This window comes from Vidua macroura, chromosome 4, assembly GCF_024509145.1.
Source record: "Vidua macroura isolate BioBank_ID:100142 chromosome 4, ASM2450914v1, whole genome shotgun sequence".
NCBI lineage: Eukaryota > Metazoa > Chordata > Aves > Passeriformes > Viduidae > Vidua > Vidua macroura.
The window spans coordinates 71,087,075-71,109,303 of record NC_071574.1 but is presented as its reverse complement, the minus strand read 5'-3'; the positions used below and the strand labels follow the sequence as shown (position 1 = coordinate 71,109,303).

Below are 22,229 nucleotides of genomic sequence, written 5' to 3'. Positions count from 1 at the left end.
TCTGAAGGAGCATCTCTCCCTGAATCCACCCCCCAGCCCATCCAGCGCCCCTTCCCAAGCACATCCCAGGGCTGGCCCGTGCCCCCTGGAGCAGCCAAGGGTGGGATTCACCAGCCCTGAGTGCTGCTGCACTGAATCATCTCAATTACAGATTTGTTTGGATGCGATTTGGGGAATAAAAAAAAAAAAAAAAAAAAAAGACAGGGATAAAAAAAAAAAAGGAAAAACAACAACAACAAAAAAAAACCCAACCCATCCCTCTTCTTCCTCCTCCTCCTCCTCCCCTGGGAAGGGGTGATGGCAGCATAAATAGCAGCTCTCTCAGCACGGGGCCAGACGCAGCTGGAGCAGCTTTGCGGGCACCCTGCACCATGGCAGAGCCTTCGCTGCCCCTCTCCTTCCTCTGCCTCCTGGCCTTGTCCTCCGCCTGCTACATCCAGAACTGCCCCCGGGGCGGGAAGCGGGCGCTGGCCGACGCAGCTCTCCGACAGGTACGGGGCGCTTCGGGACACGGGACGGAGCTCCGGGAGGGACAGCGCGGCTCCGTGGGCTGCAGAGCTCCCGGTCACCTGCGGCACCGAAGGCCGTGCCAGGCTCCCCGGAGCAGTGCGGGGGTTTTTGGGGCGGCGGGGGGACACGCGATGGGGCAGTGGCGGAGGAGTGACCGCTCCAAAGTGCTGTTGGCACCTCGAGGACAGGCTCAAGCCCCTGCTGGGCTGGGGGGGGAGCAGGACAGGACAGCGCACGGAGAGGGGACAGGGAGGTCACGGGGGCAGGGGGGGACACCCCAAAGCGGGGACACAAAGGTCACCGTTGCTGGTGGCGGCGACCAGCGCTGGTGGCAGTGTGGCACCTCCAGGAGCTGAAAGAGGAGCTGGTGGGGAGCTGCTTTCTGCACCCAGGGGTGCATCGGCACGGGGGTTTCGAATACAAGAGGGTGCAGGAAGGGTTTTTTTGGGGGTGTGGGCACTGAGGCAGCTCCTTCCCGCAGTGCATGCCCTGCGGTCCCGGCAACAGAGGGAACTGCTTCGGGCCCGGCATCTGCTGCGGCGCGGAGCTGGGCTGCTACCTGGGCACGGCGGAGACGCGGCGCTGCCAGGAGGAGGATTACCTGCCCTCGCCCTGCCAGGCCGGCGGGCAGCCCTGCGGCGCCGGGGGCCGCTGCGCCGCGCCCGGCATCTGCTGCACCGCCGGTAAGCGACCCACGGACACCGTGGGACGGGGAGATTGGGCTGCGTGGGGAGCATGGCGGGATGGCAAGGGGGAGGAGAAGTCCCCGGGTAACGCTTATCTGGTGGTGTGGTTTAGTTTTAGGGAGGGGAAACTGAGGCATGGAGCGGAAGCGGTGTTGGCGGCATTCGGAGATAATTTGGGGATGGTTGAGTTCAGGCTGACTGTAAGGAAGGAATTGTTCCCTGTGAGGGTGGTGAGGCCCTGGCACAGGATGCACAGAGAAGCTGTGGCTGCCCCTGGATCCCTGGAAGTGCCCAAGGCCGGGTTGGACAGGGCTTGGAGCAGCCTGGGCCAGTGGGAGGTGTCCCCGCCCATGGCAGGGGGTGGGACAAAATGTTTGAAGGTCCCTTCCGACCCAAACCATTCTGATTCTGAAGGGTTGGGCTCGCAGCTCCTCCCTGACCCCCCATGAGCTTTTTCCTGGCCAGCACAGCCTCCCTGATGCACCAGAAATTCCAGCCCTGCTCCCTGCTTAACGGGAGAGCCAAAACTGGAGCACGGACTGTGCTGGCGCCCCTGGCTGCCACCAACCCCTTCCCCAGAGCCGAAAACAACCCCAAATAACCTGTCCCGTGGCCACGTTTTGCTTCCCGCGGCAGAGACGTGCGCCACGGACAGCGGCTGCCTGGACGAGGGCAGCGACGGCGCTCAGGAGGCGGCGGAGGAGAAGAACCTGACGGTGCTGGATGGCTCGGCCGGAGATCTGCTCCTCAAGCTCATGCACTTGGCAAACCGGCAGCAGCAGCAGGGCAAGCACCCCCTGCTCTGAGCCAGGGCGTGGGGAGTCCCCCCTACCCTGACCGACCCCCCCACCTCGGCTCTGTACATAGGAGACCCAATAAAAGCCCTCGTGCACTGTGGTGGCCTCGTCCTGGGCACTGGGGGTGGCTCATGGGGGCTCCAGGGGATCCGGCTGGGGCTCAGGATGGGGTTGTTGGGGGGGTCTTCTGTCCCCAGATCCCCACAGAGTGCAAGGGGGTTCGGCTGGGCTGCGTGCAGGATTTGGGCTTTTAGCTCCTAGGGGAAGGAGCTCAGGCAGAGCTGGAATTTGGGATATGGCCATCGAGTCCCACCCCGGAGCCCCAGCAGCACCCCCAGCCCCAGGAGAGCGGGGACAGTGGGGATGTGCCACCAGCACGTTACCTCGTGGCCAAGCCTCTCTTTGGGGCAGATTCGGGGCCTCGCTGCCTTCAGCAATCAGCACAGCATCTACTAAAAATGATAAAAAGTAAGGAAAAGCTTTTTCCGTGGTAAAAGCACCCAAAATCCCTCAAGAGCAGAGAGGTTTGGGCTCCCAGCTCCACAGATCCCCCCTCCAGGGCTGGTCTCATCTTTCCCCATCCCCATCGGACACTGACAGGGAGGATCAGTCCCCGTTATCCCACAGTCACCCCCAAAATTCGGGGTACCCTTATCCCAACCCTCTCCTGGCTCTCTTACCCTGCGGGGCTCTTGCTCCGAGGTCTCTCCGGGCTGGGACTGGCCACGGCACAGGGGACAGCTCGTCCTTTATAGTGTCCCTGAGGGAGGTGGCACCTCCGGGGAGGTGGAGCTCCCTGACACCGCTGGGATCCATCCTGCCCGCGGCAGCTCCCCGCGCCCCGCAGGGGATGCAGGATTGATCCAGGACCTGCTGCCCACAGCCAGCATCCTGGGGAGGGGGGTGACCCCAAATCACCCCAAAATCATTGGGAAAGGGGTGACAGCAGCATGGATGGGGGACTCCAAGCTGGGATGAGGGAATTGGGCTTTCAGCCCAGCTCCAGCACTCGAATTTTCCAAGTTGTGGGATGTGAACCCCCAACATTCCTGCAGCACTGGCGGCTGAGCTGGGAATGCTCCACCTGATGAACACCTCAATATCAGGCAAAAATCGAGTCCCTAAAAAGCACCAGGGGCTGATAACTGGGGGTTTGCCCACTTGTCTACCTGAGACACATCCTTGCAGGGGTCTGGGCACCCCTGGAGCAGCCACAGGGGCTCTGAGATGACAATTCCCTCCCTCCACCCTGTGCTGCAGCCGGAGCTGAGCTGCTGGGACAGCACACAGCAGGTGCTGAGCCCCATTTCCAACCCATTAGCGTGGATCCCAGTGCCTGCCTTGTCCCCAGGGACTGGGATTGACCCGGGGTGGGTGACAGGGACCCGGCTGCCCTCGTGCCGGCCGTGCTAAGTGGTGGATTTTGAAGCAAGCCAGAGGGACAGGAAAAGGTCACGGCTGTCCGGCTCTGGGCTGCCTAATTCCCAATTAAGCCAGTGTAATGATCTCAGTGGACGTCAAGTTTTGTCCTCAGCAGGGAAATTTATTCAAGCTGGGAAGCTCCTAATTGGGATAAGGAAGGCAAGGGCCCGAAGTGAGCAGGACCTTGGGCGGTTGCGTCAGCCTTCGGCCTCATCCTCAGCGCTGCTTCTCAGGGAGGAGGAGGGGGGGCTTTGTCAGCTGGTGGTGTGGCTCAGGACACCACACTGATTCCCTGTGTGCAGCTCCAAGGAGAAGCAGTGGGGAAATATGGGATTTCAGGCCTTTGCCCGGGAGGTTTGGTGTTCTCAGGTGGCTTTGGAGCTGTTGCATGAATGTGGGTGGGGATGGGCTGGGTGTCACTGTTATCCCAGAGAGGGATAGCCCAGGGCTGAGCATCCCCCAAAGGCCAGGCACGGATGGGTGGAGAGGGCCAACAAGGACATTCCCCACCCCAAATCCCATGGATGATCCCAGAAGACATGGGATTGCTTTCTCCAGCCCAAAGAGAATTGAAGCCAAGGGAAGCACACACCCTTCTCACCCCACTCCTGGGTGGACACATCCCACCTGCAGCATCCTTCCTTCATCCCTACCCTCTCCATGCCAGAGGGGTTCCCAACAGGACACACCACAGCTCAGCAGCCCAAAGGGGCTGCCAGAGAAGGGCCCCAAGCCCCAGACTCCATCTACAACCTCCACACGTTCATCCAGCTCCATCCACAACCTCCACACGTTCATCCAGCTCCATCCACAACCTCCACACGTTCCCGGCACCGCCGCCGCACTCATCACGGAGGAGAAAACCAACACCTTGTCCTTGACCTCACGTCCTCGACCTCCGGCTATTAGCCGAGCCCTCCGCTGTGGGAAGCAATGCCTTGTGGTTTTTAAGGAACACGGGTGACGCCGGTGCCAGAATCCCTAAGCAGGAGCCAGGACTATAAATACAGGGCCAGCTGTTGGGATGAGCAGCCAAAAATCCCCCCTGTCCCGCCGCTATGTCCTGCAAGGCTCTGGCCCTCTGCCTCCTGGGGCTCCTGACTCTTTCCTCCGCTTGCTACATCCAGAACTGCCCCATCGGGGGCAAACGCGCTGTGCTGGACATGGACATCAGGAAGGTAGGTCCTGGGGGGCTCGGAGCACTCCCATCCCCATCCTTCCCTTCTCCCAACCTTCTTCCTCCCCGATCCCCGAGCAGTGCCTGCCCTGCGGTCCCCGGAACAAGGGCCACTGCTTCGGGCCCAACATCTGCTGCGGGGAGGAGCTGGGCTGCTACATCGGCACCTCGGAAACGCTGCGCTGCCAGGAGGAGAACTTCCTGCCCACCCCCTGCGAGTCGGGACGCAAACCCTGCGGCTCCGGAGGGAGCTGCGCCGCCCCCGGCATCTGCTGCAGCACCGGTGAGGGCGGCACGGGATCCCGGGATTCCTGTCACGGAGCCCTCGCACACCCGGGAGGGAATTCAGGGTTTTTAGAACGGTGGGAGAGGGGAGGATGCCCAAGGGATTGTCTTTGTCCCATCCGTGTGTCCATCCATCGCCCCGACAGCCAGACCACGCTCCATGACCTATCCAGACCCCAGGGAAGGGGTCCTGGCAGACCAGGAGGGTTTGGGGCGGAGGGAAGCAGACAGCAAACAAATTTTGGGGGCTGAGCAAGTGCAGGAGCCACATCCTCTCCTGTTCTCATTAGTTTTTCTCAAAATCCCACCCTACTCCTTAAATTAAACTACCAGAGATCCTGCTATAAATCCTGGGAAGCATCAGAGAATGGAGTGAGCAGAAGCTCATTAAACCCCAGTGCTGGGGGGGTCCCTGGGGGCTGTTTTGAGGGTCCCTGGGGGCTGTTTTGGGGGTTCCCTGGGGGCTGTTTTGGGGATCTCTAGGAGCTGGTTCAGGGATCTCTGGGAGCTGTTTTGAGGGTCCCTGAGGGTTGTTTTGGGGGTTCCTGGGGGCTGTTTGGGGGATCTCTGGGAGCTGGTTCAGAGGATCTCTGGGGGCAGTTTCAGAGATCTCTGGGGCCTGTTTTGGGGGGTCCCTGGGGTCTGGTTGGTGCTGTCTGGTTTCACACCACACTCCCCCCTCTCTCCCCTCAGAGGGCTGTGGCACTGACTCATCCTGTGACCAGGAGATGCTGTTTGTGTAGCCCACCCAGGAGAGAATCCACAGGATCCGCATCCACCGCTGTCCCAGCCCCGGCCTGGGCTGTGACTCAGACTGAAGTGATGAGCTTAATTAGAAATAAAACTTGGGACAGAAAAACAACCCAGACACAAGTCTGTGGGTTTTGTGTGCTCGCCTGGTTGAGGTGCAGGCTCGGGAGAAAACACTGTTAGGGAAAAGTGGAGGTAAAAAGTGAGGGTTTCAGGTCAATTAAGTGAGGGAGGGAGGGAAGGAGGGAGAGGGACCTGCAGACCATGGCTGAACCACAGCATGGTCTCAACACTGGGCAGCCCAAAAACAGAAGTTTTAGGACAAAGCTGACAGCCTGCAAGACCCCAACAATCCAGAACACCAAAAGTCATGACAATTTTATCTACACCTTCAGTTTCAGGTGATAAATAAATTAAGCCTGAAGGGAGGAATAAGGAGACATCAGAAATGCTGGATCATTCAGACACATTTTCTTATTCAGCCACACCAAGGGATGTGCAAAGGAGGATTTAAAGTGTGAAATCAGGATTACAATTAACTCCTTCCCCCAACAACATAAAAAGGGAAGGTCAGTGTTTCCTACAAATTCATTCAGCCCTCGTTTGCCTTTGGAAGCATCCAGAGGAGCTGACAGTGAGGAGCTCAGAGCCAGGCTCTGCCTTGGGACTGCTCCTGCTCCTCCCCACGTGCTGTGTGTGAAGGCAGGAGGGATCCAAGCACGTGGGAGGTGGGATCACAGGCACAGCAACAGGGCTGAACCAGGCTGCTGGAGCCTCCAAGTTTCCCCTCACCCCCTTCCCCGCAGGCATTAACCCTTTGGAGGCAGCACAGCCGCACCCGTGGCCCTTCTCCACCACTTCTGTGGCCAATTTACACATTCAGAAGAAGGATCTGTGTTTTCTGGGGGGCTCTGGACACAGGCCAGGCCGGGAGCCCCATGCCAGGGCTGCTAGGACAGCACCGTGCGCTTGACGATCCGCCCGTCCTTGTCGATGGCGAAGTTGTAGTTCCGTGGGTTGTCCAGGCACTCCTCGATCCGTGCCTCCAGGTTCTCGGGGGTGATGAAGTTTTTGGCTTCCTCCTGAAGCAAAGGACAAGGATTTTTCCCCTCAGGATTATCCCACCCTGTTCCCAGAGCTCTGGCTCAAGCTCTCTCCCATCCACGCGCTGTCAACACCCCTGCAAGGTGCCGACGCTTGTGTTCCCAGCTGCCAGCTGAAGAATCTGTGGAAAACAAGCCCACGGTTTCCACATGGCTCCTTGGCAGGGAATTCTGGCAGCCTGTTTCCCAGGAGGCACCAGCTGCTCTTACCTGCAGCTGGAGAACTTCCTTCTCCTTCTCCTCCAGGAAAGCCTCCATTTTCCTGGCCTGTTTCTCCGCAATCTCTAACTTCCTCCTCTTCTGCTCCTCCTCTTCTTTCCTGAGTCTCTCCTCTCTGCCAGACAGAAAGGAAAATCTGATGGATGAGGTGACACATCAGCCCTCAGGAGAGCAGGAGGCTGCCCAGAGCACCTTGACTTGGCCCTCAGCAGCAAAAGGTACAGAAACCACGACAGCTGCACAGGCAGATTTCTTTAAAAAGGTCAGGATTTCCCAGAATCACAGAATCAATTAAGGTGGAAAAGGCTGTGTCCTCTTCTCCCACGCTGCCAGGAAGCAGATCCTGACCCATCCTGGCTGCACCCTCCTGTCAGAGAGTTGTGGAGAGTGACAAAGTCTCCCTTGAGCCTCCTTCTGCTCAGGCTGAGCCCCCTCAGTTGCTCCTACCAGGACTTGTGTTCCAGACCCTTCCCCAGCTTTGTTTCCTTTCCCTGTTGGACACACTCCAGCATCTCTAAGTCCTTCCTAAACTGGGGGACCCAGAACTGGACACAGCACTCGAGGTGTGGCCTCACCAGTGCCGAGTACAGTGGAAGGATCCCTTCCCAGGTCCTGCTGGCCACACCATTCCTGAGCCAGGCCAGGAGCCACTGGCCTTCTTGGCCACGTGGGCACACAGCTGGCTCGTGTCCAGCCTGCTGTAAGTCACCCAAGGTCCCTTTCTGCCTGGCTGCTGTCCAGCCACTCTGTCCCCAGCCCGTAGCTCTGCAGGGGTTGTTGTGCAGGACCCCACACTTGGTCTCAACCCTCATCTCCTTGGGCTCAGCCCCTGGATCCAGCCTGGCCAGAGCCCTCCTGCCCTGCAGCAGAGCCAACTCACACCCAGCTCGGTGTCACCTGCAACTCTGCTGATGGTGGGCTCGACCCCCTCATGCAGATCATCAGCAAAGACATCAAACAGGGCTGGGCCCTGACCCCTGGGGACACCTCTGGTGGCTGGGTGTGACCATTCCCCACTGGGCCTGGCCACGAACCAGTTCCTAACCCAGGAGTGACCCTGCCCGAGCTTCTCTGTAAATACCAGCCCGGACTCTAACTGGGCTCAGCCCTGCCTGAGCAGAAGCCAAAGCCGGGCAGGGCAGTGCCCCCCTGGCCCTGCAGGGGCTGTGCTGACCTGCGTGCCCTCTGCCGGGCGTTCTCCTCCTCGTTCCAGGCCATCAGGCGCCGGTGCTCCTCCAGCTCCTCCACGGAGCCCTCGGCAGCCAGGCGCTCCTCCCGCTTCCTCTGCAGCACCTCGGCCCTGAACTCCGCCCTGCAGGAGGAGGGGAGGGCACTGAGCTCCCGCACAGCGGGTTCTCCCCAGACTGCCCCACAGCAGAGCCAGCCCCAGCCCCCTGCCCCACAGTGCCCCCAGTCCCACCATCCTGACCCTGCCTGCCCCACAGTGCCCCCAGTCCCATAACCCTGACCCCCCCTGCCCCACAGTGCCCCCAGTCCCACAGCCCTGACCCTCCCCTGCCCCACAGTGCCCCCAGTCCCACCATCCTCACTCTTCCCTGCCCCTCTCAGTCCAAACCCCATCACCCTTTCCTACTCCCCAGCATCCCAGACCGACCTGCTCCTGTTACAAAGTGCCCCAGCCCCCAGCCCTCCACTGCCCCACAGCCAGCCCTGTCCCCCCAAATGGCCACAGGCCCGACACTCCCCTGCCTCGCAGCCCCATATCCAGCCTCCGACCCCACAGCCAGTCCCACAGCCCTCTCTTGTTCCACATCAGCCCCCCCAGCACTTCATTCAGCCTCCAACTCCATACCCAGAGCCACCCCCAACCTTCCCCTGCCCCAAGGCGGCCTCACAGCCCTACTCCTGTCCCCCTGCCCCGCAGCCAATCCTGTACCCAGCCCAGTCAGCCCCCAGAAACCCCACACCCAGCCCCCCAACCCTCCCCTGCCCCACAGCCAGTCCCTTACCCAGCCCTACAGCCACCTCAGCCCCACAGCCACCTCAGCCCCACAGCCACCCCAGCCCAAGCCATGTCCGACCTTCCCCCGCCTCCAGCCCCCCCGACACTCCCCTGCCCCGCCAGAGCCCAGCCCTGACCCGCCCCACAACCCCATCCCCGTCCCGTGGCGGTACCGGAGGGCGCTGAGCACCAGCCGGTGCTGCCGGTACCGCTCCAGCACCACCAGCAGCTCCTCGGGGTCCACGGGCGGCGGCAGCTTCACGCGGCCCGCCTTGGACTTGGCGGGGGGGTCGTGCCGGGTCTTGCGGCCCCGCGCCGGCACCGCCCGCGGGGACCAGGCGGGGCAGAGCCCCGGGAAGGGGCCGGGGCCGAGCCCCGGGAAGGCGCCGGGGCCCAGCGCGGCCGCCAGGGCCGGGAGCGGGACGGGCCCCGGGCGGCAGCGCCTCAGCGCCGGCAGCATGGCGGCGCCGCAGTGACGTCACACGGCGCGCGCGCGGCGTCGCGGGAAAGGAGGCGGGAGCGGGGCGTGATGGGAAATGGAGTCGGGGAGGGGAGCGGGACACGGCCACGGGCACCCGTGGGACAGGGACAGGGACAGGGACAGCCCGGGGACACGGACACCGGCGGGGATAGGGACATCCTACACGGAACAGGGACAGCCCGGGGACACGGACACTGGAAGGAATAGGGACATCCTACACGGAACAGGGACAGCCCGGGGACACGGACACTGGAAGGGATAGGGACATCCTACACGGGACAGGGACAGCCCGGGGACACGGACACCGGCGGGGATAGGGACATCCTACACGGAACAGGGACAGCCCGGGGACACGGACACCGGCGGGGATAGGGATACCGGCGGGGATAGGGACCCCCGTGGGCCAAGGACACCGGCGGGGACAGGGACACCCTATACGGGACAGGGACAGCCGTGGGACACGGACATCTGTGGGGCAAGGGGCACTCTACACGGGACAGGGACAGCCCGGGGACACGGGCATCTACGGGGATAGGGACATCCTATACGGGACAGCGACAGCCGTGGGACACGGGCATCTACGGGACAGGGACACCGCCAGCGGACACGGCACCCCATAAACGGACACCCGCCTCCACGGGACACGAATTCCCGCCCGCTGGACCCCAAGGAACGCGACACCTCCCACGGGACGGGACATCCCTCTGGGGACACCAGCCCCCACCCGCCGCACGAATTCCCCGCACGGCATCGCATCCCCAGGGGACACCACTGTCCCCATGGCACACATGCCACCCCTCCCACCAGCCCACCCCCCACGCCAGCCCCCCTCCATCACCAGCACTGCGCACAAATCCCCCCCCAGCCCCTTTATTCCCCGCGGGGGGGTCCCGGCTCGCTCCCGCGGGGGTCGGCGGCTCCGCTCAGGGGCGCGGCGCGGGCGGCTGCGGGAGAGGGGCGGGGGGGATCGGTCAGTGCCGGTATCGTGGACCCCCCCAGGACCCCGGGGATCCTTCCCGGGGACCCCCCAGCACCCCCGGGTCGGTCAGTCCCGGTATCGGGGACCCCCACAGGACCCCCGGGTCGGTCAGTCCCGGTATCATGGACCCTCCCAGGACCCCCGGGATCCTTCCCGGGGATCCCCCAGGACCCCCGGGTCGGTCAGTGCCGGTATCGTGGACCCGGAAACCCCCAGGACCCCCGGGTCGGTCAGTGCCGGTGTCGTGGACCCCCCCAGCACCCCCGGGTCGGTCAGTCCCGTTCCCGGGGACCCCCCCAGCCCCGTTCCCGCTCACCGGCAGCGGCTCCTCCCGCCGGAGGGGACACGGGAGGAGACGGCAGCGCCCGAGAGGGGACGGGACCTGCGGGAGAGGGGAAAAAAAAAAAGGGGGAAAAACAGCCGGGATGGAGGGGGATCACCCCGCGGGTGGGGGGAATTCCAGGGTGGATAAACTGCGGGGGGTTTGGGGAGGAAGGGAAATCGGTGGGGAAGATAACCACGGGAAAAGGGGGATAACCTGGGGGGAAGGATAATCGAGGGAGGGGGATAGCCTGGAGGGGATTATAGCCCGTGGGGGTGATAAACACGGATAACTGAGGGAGGGGGATAACCCGGGGGGATTATAAACACGGATAATTCGGGGAGGGGGATAACCTGAGGGGATTATAGCCCGTGGGGGTGATAAACACGGATAATTCGGGGAGGGGGGATAACCCGGGGGGATTATAGCCCGTGGGGGTGATAAACACGGATAATTCGGGGAGGGGGGATAACCCGGGGGGATTATAGCCCGTGGGGGTGATAAACCCGGAGCGGGGTTTAACCTGGGGCAGGGATAAATCCAAGAGTTCGGCTGGCAGATAATCGAGGGACGGTTGTGAGTGTTTATAATCCAGGGAGGATAATTTGGGGCGGGGATAATCCAGAGCGATTATAACCCCAGGGGAAGGGGGGACACAAACCCTGGGCAGGGGGACAGAGCCGGGGCGGGGAATGACCCCGGGAGGGAAGGGAATGACCTGGAGGGGGTGACCCGCGGGGCACACCCTACCTGGAGCTTGGTGGGGGTCCGCAGGTCCCGTTTGCCCCCCGGGTACCAGCCGTGGGACCAGTGCTGGCCGCGGCCGCGGGGCAGGGCGCTGCTCAGCAGCAGCAGCGCCAGCAGCAGCAGCGACCCGCGGGGTGCCATGGCCGGGGGGCTGCGGGGACACGGGCGGCCCTGTCCCACCGGCATCCGCTCAGGGGACACCCCCAGGGGGGCTGCGGGAGGGTTGAGCACCCGTGGGTGCTGCCTGGGGTGGTTTGGGTCCAGCAGAACCCCAGGGGTTGAGTGGGAGGGTGGAAATCCGGAGGGGATGAGCACCCCTGGGTGGTGCTGGGGTGGGTTTGGGATGGAGATCTGGAGGGGATGAGCACCCCTGGATGGTGCTGGGGTGGGTTTGGGATGCAGATCCAGAGGGGATGACCCAGCATCTCTTTGGGGTGGGTTTGGGATGCAGATCCATAGGGATGAGCACCCCGGCTGGTGCTGGGGTGGGTTTGGGATGGAGATCCAGATGGGATGAGCACCCCTGGGTGGTGCTGGGGTGGGTTTGGGATGCAGATCCATAGGGATGATCCAGCATCTCTTTGGGGTGGGTTTGGGATGGAGATCCAGAGGGGATGACCCAGCATCTCTTTGGGGTGGGTTTGGGATGCAGATCCATAGGGATGAGCACCCCGGCTGGTGCTGGGGTGGGTTTGGGATGCAGAAGCTGGAGGGGATGACCCAGCATCGCTTTGGGGTGGGTTTGGGATGCAGATCCAGAGGGGATGACCCAGCGTCACTTTGGGGTGGTTTTGGGATGCAGATCTATAGGGATGAGCACCCTTGGGTAGTGCTGGGGTGGGTTTGGGATGGAGATCCAGATGGGATGAGCACCCCTGGGTGGTGCTGGGGTGGGTTTGGGATGGAGATCCGGAGGGGATGAGCACCCCTGGGTGGTGCTGGGGTGGGTTTGGGATGCAGAAGCTGGAGGGGATGACCCAGCATCTCTTTGGGATGGGTTTGGGATGGAGATCCAGAGGGGATGAGCACCCATGGGTGCCCTTTGAGGCTGGAGAAGCTGCAGGGGCTCAGCACCCGGGGGTGCTGCTGGGGTTTGGATCCAGCATGGACACTCCTCCCACCCCCCACTGGGGTCTGATCTGGGGCAAGCAGGACCCCCCACCCCGGGCCCAGCCCGTGCCGCGGCCGGGGCAGCCTCACCTGGGCGGGCCGGTGCCGGTGGTGGCAGTGGTGGCGGTGGCCGGTGCCGGTGGTGGCGGTGGCCGGCCGGGCAGGCACCGCTATTTGAAGGGCTCGGTGACAGTGACGTCGGCCTGGCCACCGTTCCCCCGGGGGACCGTGACCTCGCTGATGGCGTCGGCCTCCCCGTGCCAGTGTCCGGTGCCTCCTTCCCCCCAAATCCCCCTGGCACCGCGGGGCAGCGCCCCGAGACCCCTTTTTGGGGATTCTGCCCCGCTGACCCCTCCGTCACCCAGGGCTGGGGACCCCCCCAGAACGGGCTCATGTCCCATTTCCTGGCAGCTGGAAAAGGGATGGATCCAGACTGTCTCTCTGCAGCTCCAGGGATGCTCCTGTTGAAAGGAGAGGAGCAAATTCCCTGTGCCTCAGTTTCCCTACCCCACCCCAGCCCCCATTTCCTCGGTTCTCCCCCCATTTCAAATTTGTCACCCCCAAACTGGGGCTGGATGCTGGCAATGGCCATGGAGCCCAAAGCTCCCAGCTCAAGGGATGTGGCAGAGCTTGGGAAGGGGATTTAGGCAGGATCTGGCCCTGGATTATCTCCAGCAGCTGCTCATCTCTCTGATATTTGCAGTTGGATGCAGGATGGGGCCAGGGCAGATGCTGTGGCAAAAGCTCAAGGCAGCTCCCGGGACCCCAAAATTTCCCCAGGCCCCCTGAGATCCTGGGAATGAAGGAAAAAAAAAGGGGAGAAATCTCATTAAAAGCACCAGGGAGCAGCCAGCACCCGTTGGGCAGTGGGATGGAGGGACTCGTTGGGGTGGTCCATGTTCCTGGGTGGAGAACCTGTGGGGACAAATGAAGCCCTCCTGTTCAAGGAGGGTCCCCATTTCTTTGGGGGCACCACATTTATTTCTGAGTGTGACTGACAGCCTTGCCCTAAGGCACCCAGAATTTAGGAGATGGGATTTATTAGCAATGGGGTGATGTTGGGGCTCATGAAGGGTCCCAGGTGATATGAGTGGGGATGATGGCAGCAGCAAAGCAACTTTTGGGGGTGTTGTGGGTGTCCCCTTGCCTGTGTGCCTCCAGTGAATCCCTCTGTGAATCCTGCCTGGATGGAAAAAGCTGAAAAAACTTGGATACTCTGACTCATGGGCTGCTTTTACCCAGAATTTCCCAGATTTCAACCCCATATCCTGAGCTCAGGACATGCCTGTCAATATTCCCGGGCCCTGCCACCCACCCTGTGCTCCCCATCACTGTCTGGAGTGTCCAGGGAAATCCTTGGGGTGAAGCCTCTGCTCCAAACCAGTTCTCCCAGTGCCTGCAGTGGGGATGGAGCTCCCCCCATTAACCTGGGCATGGTGCCCCTGACTGCAGGAGGAACAAGGAAGGTGTTTCCTCAGGCACTGCTTCATAAGAAAGAAAATAATAAAATCAACCCTATTAACCTGTTTTTTTTCCTAATATACAAGTGCTGCACCCCTGGTCCTCAGGATATTGACCCTTTGGGTTCTTCTTGAAAGAGAGCAGGCCTGGAGTAGGGATTTGGGAGAAATCCTTCTTTGTGAGGTTGGTCAGGCCCTGGCACAGGGTGCCCAGAGAAGCTGTGGCTGCCCCTGGATCCCTGAAAGTGCCCAAGGCCAGGCTGGATGGGGCTTGGAGCCACCTGGGATAGTGGAAGGTGTCCCTGCCCATGGCAGGGGGGTGGGATTGGATATTCTGTGAGATCCCTTGCACCCCAAACCATTCCCTCATTGTGTGATCTCTGAGGATGCCAGGAAAAATAATGTGACATCCCCTCCAGCAGCTGGGGATGGAGCTCACCTGGTGCAAGGAGCAGCAGCAGGGATGGCAGGGCCACTGTGATCACCCTCAGCTCAGGGCCACAGGGCCAATCCCTGCCCTAAAATCCAGCTCCAAACACACAAACCTTTCCTTCAGGAAGCAAAAAATCCTTTTGTTTCTCTGGGGTTTGCTTTTTTGGGATCGAAATCCCAACATTTGGGTGCTGCTGTGTGGCAATTACTGTTTCCAAACCAGCAGTACATGGTGGCCTGACCCTGAGAGAGGGAAGTTTTTAGCTTTTGGTACAAAAATGAGGGTATTTATATATAAACACACACACAGAATGAGCTTTTTTTTTTTTTTTTTTTCTCCTTATTTTTTTTTTAAGAGCTGACCAGCAGAAAAATGTGAAACCATTTCCCTGCAGGTTTGGAAAAGCTTGTGCTGGTGGGGGGTTGTAGTGGGTGGGGGGGGGGGGTTGGGTTTTGTTTCAGATGAGATCCAGGATATCTTTCTTTCCTTTTTTTTTTTTTTTTTTTAAAAAGGCTTTACTCCCTCAAGAAAAAAAAAAAAAAAAAAAGATTTACAAACAAAATAACAGCCTGTATCAACTCTCCAGAAGAGAGATGGTATGACAATATTAATCCAAACATCACGCTATTTAATTCCCCAATAAAACATTGGAAAAAAAGGAGCCAACAGTATCTGCACTAACACTTTGCTACATATAAAATCTCCAGCTAATATGAAGCTTATGGTACCAACCTCTAAAACAGTTAAGATATATACACATAGTTTTTTGTTTTGTTTGGGGGGGTATATTAACAAACAGAATATTACAAAATATTAAAGAAGGCAACTCTTCTGTCATTTGTTTCGGGGAGGGTGGCTGTGGATTTTTTTGTTCCTGTTTTTCTCTTCACTTGAAGTTGGCGTAGTCTGAGAAGGCGTCGATGTATTCCTGCACCACCTTGTAGCAGAATTCGTACTGTTCCTGTGGGATTTGGGAGAGAACGGCGTCAGACCCAGGAAAATCCACACCTCACACAGCACCTCATGCTTGGTCAGGTGTCCAGAGCAGGTCCCACCTCCTGGTGACCCCCAAACCCTTCCTGGGGTACTCATGGCAAAAGAAACTCTGCTTTCTCCTCTGCTCTCTGAGGTTCTGTTTGGATCCCCAAAGACTTTTCTTCTAAAACTCTGAGCAAACCCCTCTTGCAAGACCTCACCCAGCCCCACCTGCTCCAACCCTACGAATGTGCAGGGTTCCACAGCCACTCCAGGACGCTTTTCCAGGTGTTTCAGCCCATTAGTGCATGGACTGTGGCTGAGGATGTCTCCAAGGAGGTTCCTACAACTTCTGTCAGTGCTTAAAAGGCACTTGATGCCTTAACAAGAGGAATGGGAGACACCTTCACAGAATCACGGATCCTAGAATGGTTTGGGTTGGAAACAACCTTAAGGTTGTCCTTGCTCCAACCCCCTGCCATGGCAGGGACACCTTCAACTGTCTCAGGTTGCTCCAAGCCCCATCCAGCCTGGCCTTGGACACTTCCAGGGATGATGAACCCACATCTCCCCTCACTCCCTCTTTCACGGAGAGCAAAATCCTTGAATCAAAGAGGTTTTTGCTCAACACTGAGCCCCCAGCCCATCCTTGCTGAGGGTCTGGAGAGGCAGGAGGCACCTACCAGTGTCTGCACCATGTGTGGCCTCTGTAGTCTTAAACTCTTGACAGTCTGAAAGACATCGAGAATCGCCTCTGCCTTCACCCTCTCCAGGACAGTGCTCAGCGCACAGAAGGTGCCCGTTCTTCCTGCTCCAGCACTGGGAAAGAGAAACCAGGTGAGGGAAAACCCCTGCTGGCTTTGCCCAGGGGACAATCCACACATGGGAAGCGCTGGAGAACTGGAGGAGGAGCCAGCCCTGCCCCAGCCTCTCCCAGTTTATCCAGGACACGCTTTGGGATTCTGACCATCTCCCAAGCTCCTGGTGGAGCAGATCCCCTCGGAGGGGTGGCCCAGCTGCTCCAGCCAGGCTTTACCTGCAGTGCACAGTGATGGGGTGGTTGCCAGACTGCTGCTGCTGCTTCTGCACCGCTGCAATGATGTTGATCATCCCCTTCCCATCCCCGGGGATCCCGACCTCTGGCCAGCCGTGGAAGTGAAACTGCCGGATCTGTCGGCTCTTGTTTTCCTGCGGGGAGGGCACAGCTCGAGGTCAGGCAGCAGCTGAGAGATCTGCACCAAGGAACCCACGGGCTCAGGGCTTTGGGATGACAATCCCTGTAGGAAAGCTGCTTGTGGAGGAGTGGCATTCCCAGGGCAAGGAGTAGGGGAAGTGTGGGGAATGGGGAGCAGGAGGGAGGCTTGGTGGTGAGGGCAGCAGAACAGAGGGGATGGTCGAGGAACGAGCAGCAGGACAGGGATACAGGGATAAAATCCCTTCGGGACAACGGGGAGCTCATGCAGCTGAGGGAACAGCAGCAGGGGCTCATGGCAGTGAAACCCAGGAGCACCCAGAGGTCCCCAGGGGGGGAGCAGCCAGGCTCTTACCCTGGTGTTGGTCACCAGCAGGTCCCGCACCGTGTAGCTCTCACACTCCTCCTCCTTCTTCAGCTCCACCGTGATGTCTCCGTAGGACACGGAGCCGTCGGACGGCCAGTACTGGGCACACTTCTCCTGAGGAAGCACCACAGGAGGCCACAGGGTGAGGACCATGTATTTTTCCCATGGGTTTGGATAAAAGAATCTCCTGGCAGCTGCCCAGCACCAGGTGGGATCCCACAGACTTCACAAACTCCCAGAATCACAGACTGGTTCAGGCTGGAAGGGACCTTAAGGGTCATCCCATTCCAGACTCCTGCAGTTCATTTATTTATTCATTTCCCTGATCCCAGGAGCTTACCTGGCCTCTCTCCTCCAGCTCTGTCAGCATCACTATGGAGCAGGATTTCCACTCCCAGATCATCCTCCAGAAGTCCTCTATCGTGTGCTGCAGCGGCCCTTGGCTGGCGATGTAGGAATCCTTCTGGCGATAACCCTGGGATTTGGGAACAGGGTCAGTGGATCAGCAGCAGGAATCCCTTGGACATGGCTGCCTACCAAGCTCAGGTCAATTTTGGGAGGATCATATCCCCTACACACACCTGGCTTTATCCATTTGGGTTTCCAGCACACCTAAGCAATATTGCAAGCTCTGAGTGCTGGAGCAGAGCTTCGCCTTAGCTCCAAGTACTCCAGGTACGATTTTTATTGGGGATTTTTGGAAGAAGCAAGCAGAACTAAATGGCACTAGATGATCTTTAAGGTCCCTTCCAACCCAGACCATTCTATGATCTGTGAAAACCAGCAGGAAGGCTGGATGACTCTGGCTCTTCCACAGCCACAAAGAGTTTTTGTTTCCAAACCCCTCAGACTCCCCTGTGCCCTCCCTGCAGACTGTGACTGCAGATGCTTCGTCATTTGGAGTTTGTCATTTAAGCAAAGTTCAGCAGAGGCAGGAAATTGAATCCTCAGCCCAAATTGCTTACGTGCCACGGAAGCTTTCTGATCTGGATGCACAACCAGGCAGCTGCTCCTGGCTGCTCCTGCAGGCACAGCAGGGACTCAGCAAAGGAGATTTCAGGGAGCAATTAATTAGGGATGTTAGAACTGGGAATAAACTGGTTTTAGTGGGCAAACCCAGTGATTGCCTTTTTTGGGAGGAAAAAAAAAAAAAAAAAAAAAAGCCATGTGTCATTAGGAGATGAAAACAGGAATTGGGCTGGAAAAGAGCAGGGTCTGTGACTTGGCCAGCACTGGCATCACTGCATGGAGATCAATACTCATCCGAGATGCCTCCCTGGAGTCAACAGGATTGCTCAGGAGACAAGGATGTGCAATCACTTATCTCCTCCTCGGAGTGAGGACAGCACTTAACCTCCCTGCCTCTCCTCCTGCTGCCACGCAGACAGGTGTAATGGGATTGACCTGGCTCCACTCCAAGGTTTTGGGATTGTGAATTGCTCCTCGATCTAATCTGGTGGATGTTTTCTGACCAAATGGCCAGTGCTGTGTTATTTCCATGGATATGTGGATCCTTTCTTCACAGCCATCAGCAGAGCCCAGAGGGGCAGAAGTGAGCCCAGGATTTGGAAGCTCTGCTCAGGCTCCAGCTCTCCTCTCCCACAAGGAGCTGGATATACCTGGGGGTTTCTTGGAGAAAGAAACTGGTGACACAAAGCAAAGTCACGTGGAGGCAGCTGTGAAAAAACCCTTAAAGAAGTGTTTGGGATAAATTCTCCCCAAAGGAAGCAGCATGAGGTGGTTTCCACTGGGAGAAGATGGAAAGAAGACTGGAGAAGACTCACATCAATGAAGGAAGCGTTTACATAGTCCGTGTTCTCTTCCCCTCTCTTCACTGGAATGATTACTCGGTTGAACTCATCTGGAACAGAACAAAATCACCTGAGATTTGGGATAACCTGCATGACCTTTAGCTGAGGAGACACCAAGCCTCAACTGGGAGACAGAGATAAAGGAAGAGGGGCACAGTGCACCTGGCTGGGACAAGGACAGTCAGCTGCACCCTCTGCCATGCCCAGGTTTGGGGCAGAGGAAGGGGATGCTGAGCTCTCCAGGAAAGGGACCTGCTCAGCACTGGGACTCCCTTCCCCCTGAGGCAGAGCAGAAACCAGCAGAGAGGGTCACACAGGGCTGGTTGTCATCTGTGGCCAGAGAAAGTCTGAGTGTCTTCAGGCACAGAGACTCCACAGCCTCCTTGGGCAACCTGTGCCAGCACCTGGTGACCCCCACAGCCAAAACGTGTTCCCTGATGTTCAGAGGGACCCTCCTGTGGTCAGTGTGTGCCCACAGCCCCTTGTCCTGTCCCCGGCCACCACTGCCAAGAGCCTGGCTCTGTGCTCTCTGCACCCTCCCTGCAGGTGTTGATGGACAGGGATGAGACCCCCAGAGCCTTCTCCTCTCCAGGCTAAGCATCCCAGCTCTCCCAGCCCTTCCTGGGAGCAGAGATGCTCCAGCCCCCTCACTGGGCTCTCCCCACTCTGTCCATGTCCCTCTTGTCCTGGGGAGGCAGAGCTGGACCCAGTGCTCTGGGTGTGGCCTCAGCAGTGCTGAGCAGAGGGGCAGGATCCCCTCCCTGGACCTGCTGGAAGTGTTTTGTCTCACACAGCCCAGGCCACCACTGTCCCTTTTGTCACAAGGGCACTTTGCTGCCTCAGGTTCAAGTCTGTCAGGACCCCCAGGTCCTTTCCTGCCAAGCTGCTTTTCCCCCCAGCTGGGTGACCCCAGTCAAGACTGGTGCCTGGGCTTGTCCCTCCCCAGGGGCAGGACTTTGCCCTTTTCCTTGACCATCACAAGGTCCCTGTTTGTCCCATTTCTCCAGCCCAATTCCTGTCCCCATGCCCACCAGACACTCAGCCAAACGAGCCTTACATGGAATTATCTGAAGCACCCTGTTCTTCTTCATGTTGGCTGGCAAATTGCCCGTCCTCATCTTGTCATTCTGGATTTTGATTGAAGTGAGCTTCTGCAGGGCAAGGAGCAAAGCAGAGGGGAGTTTCAGAGCCACCCAGTGCCAGGTGATCCCTGCACCATCCCAGCAGATCCTCCAGGACAACAGCCACGCTCACCTTGAACTCCTCCTCCAGCCCGTTGCTGCTGGTCCCTGGCACTTTGTTGTAGATCTTCTGGAGGTGGATCTCCAACGAGGTCACCTCCAGCTCCGTGTCACCGTAGAGATAGTGCTCCAGAAGTGCTTGGTATATGAACACATACTGCATCTGCAGGGGTCAGGGAGAGGGAAGGAGTAAAAGGAAGTCTGAGTCGCTCTGAAATCTTCCTTTTTAAAACTGGTCTCACTGCTCAGAACTACACCTCCCCCTCTACCCACACAAGTTACTTTGCTTTTTTTCCCCTGCTCCTTTTTTTCCTGCCATATTCCATGCCCAGTGAGCAAATGCTGGTGCAAACCCACCACCCCCCTGCCCACCCTCTGAAACCCCAGAAAAGTGAGTGACAACCTTCCTGCCACCAAATGGGGACTGTCTCTTTATTTACCACACCAAGCAAAGCAGATGTGACACAAAATGTTCTCCAAGCCTGGAGAAAAGGAGGCTCAGGGGGGACCTTCTGGCTCCACAGGATTCCCTGACAGGAGGGGAGCAAGGGACAGGATGAGAGGGAATGGCCTCAAGCTGTGCCAGGGGAGGATCAGGTGGGATATTGGATAAATTTCTTCATGGAAAGAAGAAATTGCCCACGCCAGTGGTGGAGTCCCCATCCCTGGAGGGGTTGAAAAGCCACGTGGATGTGGCACTTGGGGACATGTGTCAGTGGTGGCCTTGGCAGTGCTGAGGGAATGGTTGGACTCTATATTAAGGATCGTTCCCAGCCTATATGATTTAATGATTCTACAAAGGGTATTAAAAACAGCAGGACCTCGTGAAGGGCTCACTCAACGCAGCATTACCCAAAAGGAGGGATGGTGAAGGAAACGCATGCCCAGAGGGCAGGGCAGCAGCACACTCACGTCTGTCTGTACCATCTGGCAGCGCTGGGCCCGGATGCGGCTCACGAAGCCGTACACGTCCACCTTCCTCTCCGTGTGCATCATGTCCAGCATGGCGTCGATGACGATGAAAGTGCCCGTGCGTCCCACCCCGGCGCTGCAGGACAAGGGCTCAGGGGAGATTGGGAAGGAATTCTGCCCTGGCAGGGTGGGCAGGCCCTGGCACAGGGTGCACAGAGAAGCTGTGGCTGCCCCTGGATCCCTGGCAGTGCCCAAGGCCAGGTTGGACGGGGCTTGGAGCAGCCTGGGCCAGTGGGAGGTGTCCCTGCCCATGGCAGGGCGTTGGACTGGATTGTCTTCATTGAGACCAACAGGCATTAGGGGAAGACAAAGATCTTGGAATCAGCTGCTGCCCAAGAAGGCAAGAAAAATGAACTTGAGATGGTGCAAATGTGACCATTTCTGCCTTTATCATGGGGCTTCTCCTTATTGCAATGTGGAAGCCCCTGTGGCTCCCCCAGGGCTGCTGCTGTGCCTGAAACCACTCCAGGTGAGGCCAACCTCCTTGGCCCTTGCTCCAGGCAATCTGTCAGCTCAGTACTGCCTTCTCCCAAAGAGGGATGTTATCTTCTCATGCCAGGGCAGTGGAGAGCCAAGGGAGAGCCACCAGTGCTCACCGTGGCTCACTCAGCATCCAGCCAACCCAAATGACCCCTCCAGATGAGCTGTAACACCCTAACATCACTGATTCCAAGAACTTCCTTCAATTCATGCATTTTTTTGCATATCCCCATGAGGAACATCCCCGTTTAACACAGGAAAGTTAAACAAAGATAATGAAAAAGTCCTGACTGGGAAAAAAAAAAAAATTTCCTTTTAAATAGGAGATGCTTTCCAGGTGACCCAGAGGTTGGCTGTGAGCAGGACTCACCTGCAGTGCACCACTATGGCTCCTGCATACTGGGGATTGCAGGTCTTCACCTTCTTCAGGAATTTCAGCATCCCGATGGGGGTGAAGGGCACCCCGAAGTCGGGCCAGCTGGTGAAGTGGAACTGGGTCACCAGGCGCTGAGGCTTCTTGTTTGTGACATCTCCCACCTGCAGGGGAAAGGAGGACTCAGGTTAAGGAGAAATACTCAGGTTTTCCTTCTTCCCCCAAAATGAAGAGAGAGAGGGGGAGCTGCAGACCTGAGATGGGGTTGGATGGCTTTAGAAGCAGCATCCACAGCTGCAAGGGCATGGACTCAGGCTCTGGGACAAATCAGCCTCTGAAAACATGACATTTTAACCACCCAGCACCACATCCCA

General features: G+C 58.6%; 5 protein-coding genes across 7 annotated transcripts in view; 2 read left to right on the top strand and 3 right to left on the bottom strand.

Moving 5' to 3' along the window:
* Positions 1-342: 342 nt before the first annotated feature.
* LOC128806343 (vasotocin-neurophysin VT-like) lies at positions 343-2,093 on the top strand. The gene is made up of 3 exons (XM_053975822.1): positions 343-491; positions 992-1,193; positions 1,833-2,093. The coding sequence occupies exons 1-3, from the start codon at positions 372-374 to the stop codon at positions 2,000-2,002; spliced, it is 492 nt and encodes a 163-aa protein (XP_053831797.1). The 5' UTR covers positions 343-371; the 3' UTR covers positions 2,003-2,093.
* A 2,355-nt stretch (positions 2,094-4,448) lies between these two features.
* On the top strand, positions 4,449-5,720 carry LOC128806495 (neurophysin 1-like). Its single transcript, XM_053976099.1, has 3 exons — positions 4,449-4,593; positions 4,674-4,875; positions 5,571-5,720. The coding sequence occupies exons 1-3, from the start codon at positions 4,474-4,476 to the stop codon at positions 5,618-5,620; spliced, it is 372 nt and encodes a 123-aa protein (XP_053832074.1). The 5' UTR covers positions 4,449-4,473; the 3' UTR covers positions 5,621-5,720.
* A 363-nt stretch (positions 5,721-6,083) lies between these two features.
* On the bottom strand, positions 6,084-9,387 carry MRPS26 (mitochondrial ribosomal protein S26). The gene is made up of 4 exons (XM_053976739.1): positions 9,086-9,387; positions 8,124-8,261; positions 6,941-7,064; positions 6,084-6,709 (listed from the first exon to the last, which is right to left on the bottom strand). The coding sequence occupies exons 1-4, from the start codon at positions 9,370-9,372 to the stop codon at positions 6,578-6,580; spliced, it is 681 nt and encodes a 226-aa protein (XP_053832714.1). The 5' UTR covers positions 9,373-9,387; the 3' UTR covers positions 6,084-6,577.
* Positions 9,388-10,282: 895 nt separating this feature from the next.
* Positions 10,283-12,675, bottom strand: LOC128806884 (progonadoliberin-2). Its single transcript, XM_053976740.1, has 4 exons — positions 12,642-12,675; positions 11,445-11,592; positions 10,689-10,754; positions 10,283-10,337 (listed from the first exon to the last, which is right to left on the bottom strand). The coding sequence occupies exons 2-4, from the start codon at positions 11,580-11,582 to the stop codon at positions 10,317-10,319; spliced, it is 225 nt and encodes a 74-aa protein (XP_053832715.1). The 5' UTR covers positions 11,583-11,592; positions 12,642-12,675; the 3' UTR covers positions 10,283-10,316.
* Positions 12,676-14,922: 2,247 nt separating this feature from the next.
* The window catches only part of PTPRA (protein tyrosine phosphatase receptor type A), a 116,416-nt gene continuing 109,109 nt past the window's right edge, over positions 14,923-22,229 (bottom strand). For all 3 annotated transcript variants that reach the window (XM_053975334.1, XM_053975335.1, XM_053975336.1), the window contains 10 exons: positions 21,853-22,019; positions 20,943-21,078; positions 20,044-20,193; positions 19,847-19,940; positions 18,763-18,839; positions 17,319-17,453; positions 16,967-17,092; positions 16,456-16,607; positions 16,103-16,238; positions 14,923-15,405 (listed from right to left, as the gene is read on the bottom strand). In XM_053975334.1, coding sequence (XP_053831309.1) covers positions 15,331-15,405; positions 16,103-16,238; positions 16,456-16,607; positions 16,967-17,092; positions 17,319-17,453; positions 18,763-18,839; positions 19,847-19,940; positions 20,044-20,193; positions 20,943-21,078; positions 21,853-22,019 — 1,248 coding nt within the window. In that variant the 3' untranslated portion in view covers positions 14,923-15,330. The remainder of the gene's footprint in view (positions 15,406-16,102; positions 16,239-16,455; positions 16,608-16,966; positions 17,093-17,318; positions 17,454-18,762; positions 18,840-19,846; positions 19,941-20,043; positions 20,194-20,942; positions 21,079-21,852; positions 22,020-22,229) is intronic.

Coding starts and splice junctions, on each gene's coding strand:
- LOC128806495 (XM_053976099.1), top strand. CDS start 4,474: ATGTCCTGCAAGGCTCTGGCCCTCTGCCTCCTGGGGCTCCTGACTCTT. Junction 4,594..4,673: donor TGGACATGGACATCAGGAAG/GTAGGTCCTGGG, acceptor ATCCCCGAGCAG/TGCCTGCCCTGCGGTCCCCG. Junction 4,876..5,570: donor CGGCATCTGCTGCAGCACCG/GTGAGGGCGGCA, acceptor CTCTCCCCTCAG/AGGGCTGTGGCACTGACTCA.
- MRPS26 (XM_053976739.1), bottom strand. CDS start 9,372: ATGCTGCCGGCGCTGAGGCGCTGCCGCCCGGGGCCCGTCCCGCTCCCG. Junction 7,065..8,123: donor GCCCGGCAGAGGGCACGCAG/GTCAGCACAGCC, acceptor TCTGTCTGGCAG/AGAGGAGAGACTCAGGAAAG. Junction 6,710..6,940: donor AGGAAGTTCTCCAGCTGCAG/GTAAGAGCAGCT, acceptor CCTTTGCTTCAG/GAGGAAGCCAAAAACTTCAT.
- LOC128806884 (XM_053976740.1), bottom strand. CDS start 11,582: ATGGCACCCCGCGGGTCGCTGCTGCTGCTGGCGCTGCTGCTGCTGAGC. Junction 10,755..11,444: donor GGACCCCCACCAAGCTCCAG/GTAGGGTGTGCC, acceptor CCTCTCCCGCAG/GTCCCGTCCCCTCTCGGGCG. Junction 10,338..10,688: donor GGCGGGAGGAGCCGCTGCCG/GTGAGCGGGAAC, acceptor CCTCTCCCGCAG/CCGCCCGCGCCGCGCCCCTG.
- LOC128806343 (XM_053975822.1), top strand. CDS start 372: ATGGCAGAGCCTTCGCTGCCCCTCTCCTTCCTCTGCCTCCTGGCCTTG. Junction 492..991: donor CCGACGCAGCTCTCCGACAG/GTACGGGGCGCT, acceptor TCCTTCCCGCAG/TGCATGCCCTGCGGTCCCGG. Junction 1,194..1,832: donor CGGCATCTGCTGCACCGCCG/GTAAGCGACCCA, acceptor TTCCCGCGGCAG/AGACGTGCGCCACGGACAGC.